Raw genomic sequence first — 14,273 nt, 5'->3', positions numbered from 1 at the left:
TTTGTATACATTTATCTTAAAGCACTTTGCTGGATTGTTTCCAAAGGATTAAGTCTTATAAGTAGATTGACTAATTCAGAAGAGACATATATTTTTAAGGCAGTTGCGATATGTTGTACAACATCTTTAACCAGTTTTTGCTATCAGCAGCAATGTATGAAAATGCCTTTTCCTGTACTTTCACCAGCATTTTGTAATTTTTTTTGTGTGGTTTTATTTATTTTTATTTTTTTTGGTGAGGAAGATTGACCCTGAGCTAACATCTGTACCAGTCTTCCTCTATTTTGTATGTAGGAGACCACCACGGCGTGGCTTCATGAGCAATGTGTAGGTCTGCACCCTGGATCTGAATCCACAAACCCCAGGCCACCAAAGCAGAGCATGCAAACTTAACCACTACCCACAAGGCTGGCCCACGCATTTTGTATTTTTAACATTTATCAGTAGTTAGTATTGAATGCAGTGTTTATATTAGTATATAGTTTATAAATATAATTCACATGTTACTTTATGTATAGTTTATGCATGTGTGTGCACTTAAAAACAAAATAAATTTGGGGGCCAGCCCCACGGCCAAGTGGTTAAGTTTGCATGCTCCACTTCAGCAGCTCAGTGTTTCGCCGGTTCAGATCCTGCTCATGGACCTAGCACCCGGCCCACATAGCAGAACTAGAAGGACCTACGAGTAGAATGTACAGCTGTGTACTGGGGGGCTTTGGGGAGAAGAAGAAAAAAAAGACTGGCAGCAGATGTTAGCTCAAGGCCAATCTTTAAAAAAAAACAAAAATAAATTTGGTACACATAAAAGGGTATCTCATTACTTTCATTTGAACCTTTTATAAGGTTAAATATTTATAAATTGTTACTTAGTATTTCATGAATTTTAGTCATTATAGTCACCTACTTTTGATTTAAAGGTGAATACCTTTTCTTTTAGTTTATAGTAATACGTGAAATATCAGTATTACCCTCTGTCTTATAGTGTAAATATATTTTTCTCCAGTTTAAGAAAAAATAATTTTAAAAAAGAAAAATTGACTACTTGTGTAATTTTAAATTTAACGAGGGCTAAATGATCCAATAACTTTTTTTCTCCCTCTTTAGGTTTTCTTTCTACCGTTGAGTAATACCATCCTCAGCTGTTTTAAAGATAATTCCATCTTCGCCTGGGAATGTGATACTCTTTTTTGCAAATATCAATTGCCAGCTCCACCAGAAAGCTCCAGTATATTATACAAAGTGTTTGCTGTGACCAGGTGATGTGCGTTTTAAGATACTGAGAATTTTTAAGAAATATAACTTCCAGTGAAATTTTACAAATTTTCATTCTACATCTCATTGTCATCTGAGGAAAAGTTTCCTTCAAATTTAGATATGGTCTATAGAACTTTTTTTTTAATTTTATCATGGGAAATTTAAAATAAACATAAAAATATAAAAGTTCATGAACCCCTGAGTACAGTATTCTCATTAGCTATAATAATCATCAACTAGCAGCCACTCCTTTTTATCTATAACTCTGTGTACTACTTCTCTACTGCATTGTCTTAAAGCAAAGACAAAGCATATCGTTTCATCTGTAAATATCTCGATGTGCATTTCTAAAGGATAAGGGCCCTTTTTGAAACACAACCATAGTGCTATTATCACACTTTTTAAAAATTAGTAATTTCTTAATATTGTCATATAGCTAATCATTATTCAAATTTCCCTGATTTATCTAATTGTTTTTTATGGTTAGTTTGTTTAAATCAGGAATAAAATAAGATTCACACATTCTCTTGGTTGATATAGCCCTCTTTTAATTTTTTCCTTGCAGTTTATTTGTTAAACAGCTGGTCATTTGTCCTAGAGTTTTCCATATTCTGGATTTTGCTCTTTGCATCCCTGAGATGTTGTTTAATATGATCTTCTGTCATCTGCATTTCATATTGTAAACTAGTTCTGCATATATTTCCTATGAATTGGAAGCTTGATCTGATTCAGGTTTGATTTTGGGGCAAGAAAACATGGGTGGTTTGTGTACTTTGATCAGGAGAAAGATAGTGCTCTTTCTCATGTGATATTAGCGGCCATTGATGATGATTACCTAGATTTGGTTTTGAATTAGAGGTTAGTAAAATGGTGCTACTCTAATTCTCTCATTCCTTCTTTCCTTACCGAGTAGAAACTCCTATAGAAAAAAACTTCCTTTCATCAAAGGATGTTCCTTCCAAACATCCTTGCATTTCTTTCATTACTTTGATGTTTAGTTTGTAAAGGAAAGACAGGATAAATGCTTGATTTCCCCCTCTTTTTTTAAAAGAAAAATTTTCAAAATAATCAGTTGGTTTATTGGCATCTTCCGAAGGTGGCCAGTGAAGTCTTTTGTCTTTAATCCTGGTAAATTCCTGGGTTTAATCTAGTGGACATGCTTTGGTCGATTAAAGTGGTCACTGTTAGCGATGCTCCAGTTCTTTCGTCTTTGAGCAGTGGGATCCTCTTCAGTTGGCATTGAGCCCTTCTGATACAACCCCATTGGTCTGTGATAGCTTTTGTTCTTTCTGGTCTGACAGGATGTTCCAGGCTTATTTGTGTGTTTCCAGTCCCAAACCTGGAATCAGCCATTTCTCTAAAGAGCCTGGGTTCATTTTAGTGGGAAGTGAATCTGGATGCTAGGGGTTCTCATTGTGACTGGGTTGGTCATTATTTCCAGGCCTTTTCAGTGGAAGGAGCTAGGAAATAGGTGTTATTTCCTCCCTTTCTCCCACCCTCTTCTTCTAAGTCATTAGTGAATCCCATCAGCTCTCCCAGACTGTGCTTTGAATGGGCCTACCTTTCTGTCCGTTCCCTCAGCTGTTACCCTACTCTCTTTCACACTGTTATGATAGCCTCCCTCTTTGGTCTCCTTGTTTTCAGTCTCATCTCCTAAAGTCAGTCTCTACATAGCAGGTAGAGTGGTCTTTTTAAGTCACTAAGTCAGATCATGTCACTGCCCTGTTGAACCCCCTTGGAAGGCTTTCCACCGTACTTAGAACAAAATGCGAACTCCGCACCGCATCCCCTGAGGCCTCTTGTCATCTGGCCTGGGCCTCCCTCTCTTTCCTCATCTGATTTCCTTCCCCCATCGCTGTTCCAGCCACACTTGAGTGTGGCCTCTCACTCTTCCTTCATACTAAGCTGTTCCAGTCTGGAATGCTGCCCAGCATGGCATTCTCCCTCCAAATCATCCCGTGACTGGCCCATTTGCATTCAGGGAGCTGGTCTTCCTCCTTTCCCAGCTCTGTAACATCGCCTCATTTTATAGTTCTTTACAGAATTTATCATCCCCTTATAAATCAAGTTCATTTTTTGGTTGGTTTGCCTTCTTCTAGACTGAAAGTCCCATAAGAGCAGGAACCTTACTTGTCTTCTTCACCACTGTGTTCCTGGCGCCTGAACTGGTACCTGGTTTATAGTAGACACCTGACAAGTTCTTGGTGAATGAATGAGCAACAACCTTGCAAATCAATCCAGCTTGTTCTGTTTGTTCTTTATAAACATAAAGTAGCTTTCTTTGAGCAGAAAGAATGTTTGGGCTCTCTGGTTTTTCATATAGCAGTGCTGTACCAATTCAGTATAGTCATATGTGAAATGTGGAAAGTTGGGTAGTGATAAGTGACTTTGTGAGATCGTGCTATAAAATATAAGCATTACTTAGAAACCCACAATCCAGTCAGCAAACAAATGTTTGTTAAGTTGGGGTTTTAGCACCAGAGGTTAAAAAAAATACATGCAGTAAACCTGAGTTTTTCTATATGGTGGCCACTGGGCATATGGGACTATTTAAATTAGTAAAAATGAAATGAAATTAAGAATTTCCGGGGCCAGCCTGGCGGTGTTGTTAAGTTCACATGCTCCACTTCGGTGGCGTGGGGTTCACCAGTTCAGATCCCAGTGACACACCTACACACTGCTCATCAAGCTATGCTGAGGCAGCATCCCACATATACATGATAGAGGAAGATTGGCACAGATGTTAGCTCAGGGCTAATCTTTCTCACCAAAAACAAAGAAAAATTAAGAATGACCTCAGAAACACTAGCCGCATTTCAAGTTCTCAATAATCAATCTCAATAATGTGGCTAGGCTAGTAGTGACCATATTGGATGCATAGATACAGAGCATTTCCATCATCATATCAGATCATATTCGACAGTGCTGCTGTAAACAATTCATCTAGTCTTACTTTCTTACCTTTTTGTTGTACAGAGATGGTCGAATCCTGGCTGCTGGAGGCAAATCAAATCATCTTCATTTATGGTGCTTAGAAGCTAAGCAGCTATTTAGAATTATCCAGATGCCTACTAAAGTTCGAGCCATTCGCCATCTAGAGTTTCTTCCTGATAGTTTCGATGCTGGTTCTAATCAGGTTAGTAACATAAGTGTTAGTGACATTGTACTGTTTGAGAAAAATCTGAACAATTTTTAAACTATATTAGCTCGTACTTAACTTGTACCCTGATTGTTACAAGGATTTAAAATTACTAATGTGTTGTTTTTGTGAAGAGTCTAAAATTGAAAAAAAAATTGAAAAAAAAAAATTTTTTTGGTGAGGAAAATTGGCCCTGAGCTAACATCTGTGCCAGTCTTCCTCTATTTTTTGTCTGTGGGATTCTGCCACAGCATGGCTTGCTGACCACTGTGTAGGTCACAGCCCAGGATCCAAACCTGTGAACCCCAGTACACCAAAGCAGACATTGCAAACTTAACCACTATACTACCAGGCCAGGCCCCTGAAAAAAAATTTTAAATCTTAGGTTCTGTATGTTACTGACAATGTACCCTTTTTCTAAAATCAATATACTTGATTTCAGTTTATGGTTTAATTTAATTATGTCATACTTTATGGTTTACAGGGCACATTAGCATGTTACTTTTTATGTGATCCTTAAAGAATTCTTTGAACATAGGCAGGGAAGGTATTCTCACTGTTATACAGATCGTGATACTGAAGCTTAGAAACCTTAAGTGACTTGTCAACACTCTTTGTGAACTTTAAAGATTGAAGGTGGGGCTGGAACTAAAATTTTTCCATTTTGTTGTGCTGTGTTTTATGTACCGTAACTGGTGCCGCAGTCCCATGAAACATGTTTTCTTTCTGTCCTGCCTTAGTTTGCAAGTTGCTTCCCCTACACACACATCTTCTTTCTTTTTAATAGTTGAGTACAGTCAAACCTTAACTTTTTTATTTTCAATTAGCTATCTTGGATCTTACACTTCAATAAATTTTATTTACATGTAATATATATGTTTTATGTATATGTGTTTATATATAATTGTGTATATTTACCATATCTCTTTTGACTTAAGTTTTTTGAGTAGGTAATTCATTCACATGGCTGAAAACATAAACCACATGAAGGCGTACAGCGAATGTCTTACTCCTCTCTCCCGTTAGCCCAGTTATGCGCTCTCCATAGCCACTGTTGTTAGTCTTAATGTTTTTCCCTCTTTTCACCTTGCTTTTCTTCACTTAATTTACCTTGAAGATTGTTCTGTATCGGTACAGCACTTCATTCTTTTTCTACAGCTGCATAGTATTCCATAGTTTTTAAATCAATCCTTTATTATTGGGCACTTAACTTGTTTTTAGTCCTTTCCTATTACAAATAATGCTGCACTGAAAAACTTTTTGCTCACTTCATTTCACGCATCCTGTCTGCAGGATAAAACTCCACAGTTGCAATAGTGGTACCAGGGTCATGTGCATCTGCAGTTTTGATAGTTAGTGCCAAGTAGCCCTCCAGAGAGGCTGCGTCAACTGTGAATGATGGGATGTCCTACAGCCTGACCAACAGAAGAACATGCTTTTTATTTCCCCCTTAAAAGAATAGCTTGCCTCTTACCCCTTCACTATCCTTGCAACTCACAGACCTTTCTCTCCACTCCCCAAATGTTAGTTACACAGCTGGAAGCAGGTAGACGGTGGGGAGCCTCACTGAGAGTCACAGGTTTGTATGGGGCAGCAGGGTGGCTGCTAGCTCTGACTGAGCTGTGGGGACGGTACGGAACACGAACCCTCCACACTCCTCGCTTCTGGTAGCAGTGTGGAGGTCAGAGTTAAGCCCTGTCTTATCATCTGTATTCCCTCCGTAGGGACTAGTGGAGACGTGGCCTCCCCATGGGAAGGAAAGATTGTCAGGTGACCTTTCCATAGTCCACCAGGATGGGCTCCTTGCTGGGTCTGGGTAGAGCCAAGCTTACCTGGACCTGAGCAGGGCAAACTACATGAGCCATCATTAGGGATTTGAAAATATGTAATGACTCTCTGCGAATGTCATCTCCTCTGTCCTCCCCTCAAAAAAGAAAAATTGATAAACATATAAATACACACTTTCAGACATTTGACTTTTAAATGTGTTTTTAGGAACTCATATGTTGTTTCTCTCTGTTCTTAGGTTCTTGGAGTGCTAAGTCAAGATGGTATCATGAGATTCATCAATATACAGACTTGCAAGCTTCTCTTTGAAATCGGCAGCCTTGATGAGGGAATTAGCTCGGCGGTGGTCAGCCCCCACGGACGGTACATTGCGTCCATCATGGAGAATGGAAGTCTGAACATATATTCAGTTCAGGCTTTAACACAAGAGATAAATAAGGTATGTGACCAAGTCAAAAACGTCAATTTTTTGTTTTTTTAAGATTTAAGTATATCATCGAAAATAAAATCTTTACGCTGTGTTTTTCTGACTTCCTTGGACCCTATCCATTTTTCTGGAATTTTTTTTTTTGCTCCTGTTCCCAAAGCCACACATCTAGACTTGATTTCTCACCTATCGTCCGTTCCTAAATTGCTGCCTCCCTAAAGCATCTATTTGGTGGCCCTGTCCCATTCAGGGTGCCCTCATGCTTCCCAAAAAGGGCGTTCAGTTCCAGCCTCTTCATATCTGTCTCTCTTTCTTCCCATCTTGTAGGCTAGAAACCTTGGAGTACTATGACTCTTCCTACTCCTTTATTTCCTAAATCTAGTCAATACTAGGTTATGTAATTGCCTCAGTTTGGAATATCTACGTATGTGCTGCCTGTTCTCCATCTCCGTATTAGCCATCTTGTATTGGTCCTCATTAACTGCTCTTGAGTAACGGTAATTTCAACAAGTATACCAACACTCAGAGCCCTCAGTGCTTGCCCCTGCCCATCAACCATCTTTCATGTAGCATTTCTCTAAAATAACACTTGCTTCATCATTTCTGAAATAGTGCTACTTTAGTGGCTTCCTTTTGCCTGTTTCATTAAGTCCGGCCTCTTCTGCCCGGCTCTCAAGGTCCTCTCTATCTTGTCTGCTCTACCTGTCTAACTTAGTTCTCCATACTGGTAGCTTCCTCCATTGTTCCCTGTAATGCCCTTGTCATTTCTGCATCTGTTATCTGCATTATTCATTTCATCTAAATATACTTCCTTCTCTTCTTTTATGGTTCTATAAAATTTCCCCAGCTTCTTTCCACGTCTCATTGTCTGTGGGCGGCCTCTCCAGGTCTGGAACTGTATCAAGGTAGCACTAAGTCGGGGACTTCGCTCTGCAGAGGAAGAAGCTCACGCCCACCCTAATCACGCAGCCAGTCATTAGCGGGCCCAGATGGTCTGTTCTTAGTATGACAAGCTTTTTTGCCATTCTACCTGCTCCTTTTTGTCTTTTTTTTTAATTAGACAAGTAGTAAATGTCCTATTGCAGAGAAAAATGAAAAGGTACCAATAAGCGAGTAGATAAATAAGAATCACAGTCTCAGCATCCTCCAGTGACCTTGAAATGCCTACGTGCCCCATCTTTCTGTGTGTAAACGTATACAGTGATTCCTCATCATTCACGGATTTGTGTGTGTCGACTCACCTGCTCGTGAAATGTATCTGTGCCTGTAAAATCAGTGTTCACCACGTGTTCACAGACACTGGCCTGTGCAGAGCAGCAACACATTTTGAATTGCCCAACATGCAGGTTCCCAGCTGAGGTCAAACAAGGCAACACTCCACCTTCTGATTTCATCTCAGACTGTAAACAGCATCCTTTTTGTGGTCTGTTTAGTGCTGTGTTTTTCACATTTTTGTGCTTTTTGTAGGTGATTTTGCTCTTTAAAATTGCCCTCAAGCGTAGTGCTGAAGTGCTGTCTGGTGTCCCTAAGCACAAGACCCCTGTGATAGATAAACTTCATTCTAGCATGAGTTACAGTGCTCTTGGCCTGAGTTCAATGGTAATGAGTCAACAATATGTATTAAATAAGTGTCTTTAAATAAACGCATACACAAAACAAGGTTATGTATTGATTGGTTGACAAACGTGTTGTGACTAGGCAGGCTCACAAGGACTTAACTCTGTTTCCCCTCTGAGCGATGATTCAGTATTCACTAACTCAGTATTTGCAGGGACTGAATAGAACATAACTACCGCGAATAATGAGAATCTACTCTGTGTGCGTGTGTGTGTGTGCACGCATTTTCTTTAAATATATGGAATTATACTCTATTTGTAAACCTTAGAAATTTTAATAATATATTATTATTTGCTCTTACTGGGGGAGTGTTTGGCCTAGCTGAATTTTACAAGAGCTAGGTGAGTGTTATTAGTAGAAACAGGGAGAGATCTGAGAAAAATGAAGGTAAGAGAGAGTCATTGACCTCCTCTCTGCTGTTTGTTAGGCAAATTGAGATCATATTGACCAGAAAAGCTACCTTATAACAGAAAGAGGATAATCTGGTTTTTTTGGACTCATTACTAGCACCGCCAATGTCTCTGTGGCTATTCTGGGCCTACACAAATGCCCAGGTCCATAGTCACTACAAAACTGAACTTACCTACATCCCATTCCTTCAGTCCTGTTTTCTTGCTGTTGGAGAATTTCTGGTATTGTGCTAAAGGTGTTGAAGTTTTAGCATTACTAAGGTATGGCAATTTAGGTCATATCTCAGGCTCTAACTTTTGGGAGATTGTATTTCATGGAAGAGTCTGGGGTTCATGCAGGAAAAAATGTGGCACTAGAATAGACATTTTAATAAAGATTTAGAATGGATTGAGGTTAGAAGGTAGTTCGAGGACATTAAAGATGGGCAGTGTTCAGAAGTCAGTTATTAATTACACTATTAATTACATTTCATAGATAAAGAATTGAAAAATCATAGAATGAGTAGTCATCGTACTTTTTTTATGGTCAGAGCTATTGTTATTCTATCTTACATTATCCTTGTAATCTTTCTAGATGAGAATAAATAATGTATCCTAGAAAAACACTCTTTGGAAAACCTTATAAAGTTAAAACTAAATATTTTTCATAATAATTTTAAATCAAAAATATCATGTTACCTACTCTGCACATTTTACAGTGTTATGGATTTGTATATACTGCAGTTGACATTAGGGAATACCTTTTTTGGTCTTATAGTTGGCTGCAGGTTTCAAAAGCAGAAGTCTTGAACCTCTGAAGACAGCATGAGAAAAATCTTTGAAACCTCAAAGCAGTCTTTTAGTAGTCTGTGTTATTAAAAAAAGTCAAGATGTTTGCTTTGTTTTCTTTCTTTCTTTTGGGGGTAAGAGGGGAGGAGGTCAAAAAAGTTTGGTTTCTGCTTCAAAGAGCTCTGCCCAAGAGTGGTGATTCATTTTCATTATACGTCGTCTTGGAAGAATACTGTTCTGGATTTCATGACAGTTGACTTCAAGGTAATGTGTGTAACATGTTTTTCTGAAATCTACAGTGTTCGTTTGGACATATAGAGTGTTCCGTATATTCTTGTCCTCATCTGAAAGGAATTGGCACTTTGGCTTCAAAAACATTTTTTGTTAAATCGCAAATCCACCTTGTCTTTGATTTGGGTCTGGGCTAATTACTAAGGGAACATTCAGCAATAATGGTCTCAAACATTTAAATCCCCCGTGAAAGTCATTGTAGTTGAATCATAGTCAGAACTCAGAAGGCCTGAAATGCCTTATCTGCTCATTTCCTTTGAACCAGGAAGATCTTTTGATTTCGGAGTATTATTTGTGGATAAAATGTTTCAGTGAACCACTTTACCTTAACTAAATTGAAGTTGTCGGGGTTTATTTTCCTGCTTGGAACACCCCGTAAAAATGAGGGTTTGGGATCTAAGTCGTGCTGTCTGAACTGCCTTTGAAGCAGGAAGGGACCAGCAGCTATCTCTATGCAGATGAAAAAACGTAACCAAGGATAGAGAGGCAGTGTCCGTGCTTCCGGAGCAAAGGCGTTTGGCAGTTTCCCTCAGCAATTTCGCTTGAGCCTGAAGAATATCAAGGTGCTTCAGCCAGCGTTCCAGAGGGCTGCACGTCTCCCTGCGCCTTCTCTGCTTCGGGTTGTCACCATACTGCTCACTGTATCTTGCAAGTACAAAAAATGGACCGGTACTCTAAGATTTAAGGGCAGCTTTCAAAGAATAATTAAATTCTATTTGTTGTTGTTAGTCATCTATCTTTATTATGTTCTTCAAAGGAATTTGGTAGAAATTCACTTTGTTAGTCAACAGCACTCTTGGATATTTTATTTACACTTCTTGCCTGAAGAATAATTACCTATATATTAAGGCACATTGTTGAATTGATTAAAACGAATATTGTGAATCATATGTGGCAGGTCTATTTTCCAAAGATAGCCACTGGATTTTTTTTTTCCTTTTAGCCGCCTCCTCCTTTAGTGAAAGTGATTGAAGATTTGCCTAAGAGTAAACTGAATGCTGGTGATCTTAAGGTAAAAGTAACATCGAGAAGGGTCCAGCGGCCATCAAAATCAAGGGAAAACAAAATACAGACGAGAATATTAAAACAAGACCGGGCTGGTCATTGTGAAAATAAAGAGGTAAGAATGTGTTATAATTCAACTTTTTTTTTTTTTTTATAATTCAACTTTTTTTGTCGTGACTCTGCTATAGGCCAGTCTCGTGATTTCTAGGCTGTCATAACTCTTCCCTCTCTTAGGAATTAAAGGAAAGTTCTGTGAAGAGAAGAAAGTTGTAACTGAAATTTTAATATGCTTTTTAAACTTTTTAATATAAAATTAATACATACTTAATGGTTTTTTAAAAAATCAGACAGTATAGAATTGCATTGTCCAGGACGCTGCCCGCTCGCCACGTGGCCAGTCTGCACTGAGATGTGCTGTACATGTTGAACACATCAGTCATTGAAAACTTACTATGAACAGAAGGATGTTAACTATCTTCTTATTTAGCAATTTTATGTTGATTATGTGTTGAAATGCTAACATTTTTATTATATTGAGTTAAATAAAATACATTATTAAACTTAATTTTACCTGCTGCTTCTTACTTGTTTAATGTGGTTCCTGGAAAATTTAAAATTACGTTTGTGGCTTGTGTTATCTGTTAGATGATGCTGGTTATAAGGGGAAAAGATGAAAGCATACTTTGCTTCCTCCCTGTTCTCCAGCCCACTCTTCATCGCGCTCTCCAGAGGTAGCCATTGCCAGGAGTTACAGATATCCTTTCAGAAGTTTTCTGTGCATATGTAAACAAACATGTCTGCATATGTTACCTTTTTACTTTTATTTCTTTTACATAGATGGAATCATTCTATAGCACTGTTCTCTAACTTGCTTCTTTTTATGTTAGTGCGTATAGTGCTACAACATTTTTAAAAATATTTGCAAAGTATTGTATTTCTGGATATACCTTAGTTTATCTAACTGGTACTCTGCTGACTGGCATTTACATTGTATTGTCAGTCTTCTGTTAATACATCTGTGATGCAGTGGATATCCTTGTGCAATGATCTCTGAACATTTGTGCAAATGTATCTGTAGAAGTAGAATTTTTAAGTCAGAGTGTGTGCATAAAAATTTTGATAGTAGCAGCCAAGCTGTTCTCAAAAAGAATGTACCAATTTGCCTTTTGGCCTTGTTTGAGATGATCTGGTAACGTGTGTGTGTGTGTGCGTGTGTGTGATTTATTCAAGAAAAGCTTAGAAACAACCAAAATGTCTAATAGTAGGTCACTAATCATAAATTATCGTAGAGCTCTACACTAGAAATCTAAGAATATTTGAGAAGAAAGGGGAATAATTATAGTATGTTAAATACAAAAAGCAAGCTACAAGAACTATATTCTTGGATCTCAATTTGATTTAAAAAGGAGGAGGCTGGCCCCATAGCCGAGTGGTTAAGTTCATGCGCTCTGCTTCAGCGGCCCAGGGTTTCGCCAGTTCGAATCCTGGGCAGCAACATGGGACTGCTCATCAAGCCACGCTGAGGCGGCGTCCCACATGCCACAACTAGAAGGACCCACAACTAAAACTACACAACTACGTAGTGGGGGGCTTTGGGAGAAAAAGGAAAAATAAAATCTTTAAAAGAAATAAAAATAAAAAGGAGATGAGTACCATATATTATTTTTAAAACTCCATAAGAAAGACCAAGATACTAGTAGAATTATCTTTGAGGGAAAGGATTTCAGTCAGTTTTATTTTCTTCTTTATATATATTTTTTGCTTTTTCATAATTTTATGCAAAGAGCGTATATTACTTTAGAATTGAAAGAAAATATGAATATTAACAGAGAGGTCGCTAACATTTTCAGGGACTTCTTAAACTTCTTACTGACATTCAGTCAGTCAGTCTCACACACAGAAGAGTACACATAAATGGACGGCTCAGTGAATTTTCACACACCTGTTAGCAGCCCCCCGGGAGCTCCCCTCGTGCCCCCTTCCAGACGCTCTCCCCCTCACCCAAGGAAAACTGCTGTCCTGACTTGTAACACTGTAGAGGAGTTCTGCCTTTTTTGTACTTACATAAATTGGATCATTCAGTTTGTAGTCTTTTGTGTCTGGCTTCTTTCGTTCAATATATTTTTGAGAGATGCGTGGAGTTGTAAATCACGCACTCATAGCTGCAGTATAGAATTCCATCGTGTGCATAAGCCAGCATTATCCATTCTGCAGTTGGTAGGCATTTGGGTAGTTTTCCAATATTTTTGCTGTTAGAAATAGTGCTGCTGGGAACGTTCTAGTGCATCTCTGTTGTGAACATTAGGATACATTTCTGTTAGGTATAAACCGTGGAGGAATTTCTGGCTTCATAGGCTGTGCACGTGTTCAGCTTGAATAGATACTGTTAAACAGTTTTCCCAAGTGGTCGATTGAAGCAATTTATATTCCCACGAAGGGGTGTTTGAGAATTCCAGTTGCTCCATATTCTCACCAGCACTTGGTATTTTTCACATTAATTTTAATAACTTTTAATAGTTTTTCTTTAAGCATTTAAAATTGTGAAACTTGCAGAAAAAAACACAATGTGTAAAGTGTTGTGTACCAGGGAAATTTGTTAGAGACTCGGTGCCCAGGGTTTGAGGCTGGTTATATAGGACCCCTCTGTTTAGTGCATTTCAAAATTGCGGACTCCACGAGGAAAGCAGGGATTCAACGCAAACCCCAGTGTACAAACCGTATAGGCACAGCAAGCCATGCGTTGTCCTGGCATGGTGAGGACCCTCCTGAAATCAGGGTTTCCAGACAGCAGACAAGGCCCAACCTCGCAAGCAAGCCTTTCTGAGGGGGGCAGTCTCCAACCTGTCTGCAACTCGTTTCTGGGCATACCCATCGTCACATTAAGAAGTAGGGGCTTCGACGCTCCAGGTCACACACTATGTGCTTGTCCCCAGTCTCACTTCTCTCCCCATCCCGTAGATGTAACCGTTATCTTCACTGTATTAATTACATCCTTGATTTTCTTTATAGTTTTATCACCTCTACATGTAACCCTAAATATTGTTCAGCTTTTAAAAACTAAATTTCAGGCACAAACCTAGCTGTGTAAAGATTGGGCAGTATTGCCCGTATTAGCTGAATGCTTTAATGAGAAGATCAGCTGAATGGGGTCTCTGAAACATGGTCTGGCTTCAGCTTTCCTGAGAGTTTATAGGAACCTTTTCTTGGAAAATAGTGAGCATGGTCATTGCCTTCTGGGAAATAAGAGGATTCCCATGACAGGCATTTGGCAGTGCCCTAGTGTGGATCAAATCAGACTGTCCTACAGAAATATATCAGGGATGGGCTGCTGCTAAGAATCCTGTAACCAGCTCTGCAGAGTAGGTCAAAGTAGAACCCTTCTATGGGGCGAAATGCGTGTCCACAACTAATCTTGGCATCAAGATAGAAAGGGAAGTAGGAGTTTCATCAGCTTATGGTCAAGACAAACACAGATAAAACTGGGGCCGAACTCAACCTGGGCATTCTATCTTTATTTAAAAAGAGGCTTCAGGGCCCAGCCTGGTGGCACAGCAGTTAAGTTCGCACGTTCTGC

General features: G+C 38.9%; 1 protein-coding gene across 3 annotated transcripts in view; it reads left to right on the top strand.

Moving 5' to 3' along the window:
• TBC1D31 (TBC1 domain family member 31) overlaps positions 1 to 14,273 on the top strand; it is a 64,924-nt gene that overhangs the window by 17,350 nt on the left and 33,301 nt on the right. For all 3 annotated transcript variants that reach the window (XM_046642386.1, XM_046642385.1, XM_046642387.1), the window contains 4 exons: positions 1,105 to 1,256; positions 4,231 to 4,390; positions 6,420 to 6,620; positions 10,638 to 10,814. In XM_046642386.1, coding sequence (XP_046498342.1) covers positions 1,105 to 1,256; positions 4,231 to 4,390; positions 6,420 to 6,620; positions 10,638 to 10,814 — 690 coding nt within the window. The remainder of the gene's footprint in view (positions 1 to 1,104; positions 1,257 to 4,230; positions 4,391 to 6,419; positions 6,621 to 10,637; positions 10,815 to 14,273) is intronic.

The sequence above is a fragment of the Equus quagga genome, chromosome 16 (genome assembly GCF_021613505.1).
Source record: "Equus quagga isolate Etosha38 chromosome 16, UCLA_HA_Equagga_1.0, whole genome shotgun sequence".
In the NCBI taxonomy this organism is placed as follows: domain Eukaryota; kingdom Metazoa; phylum Chordata; class Mammalia; order Perissodactyla; family Equidae; genus Equus; species Equus quagga.
The sequence above is the reverse complement of the archived record's forward strand: the minus strand, read 5'-3'. Positions and strand labels throughout refer to the sequence as shown.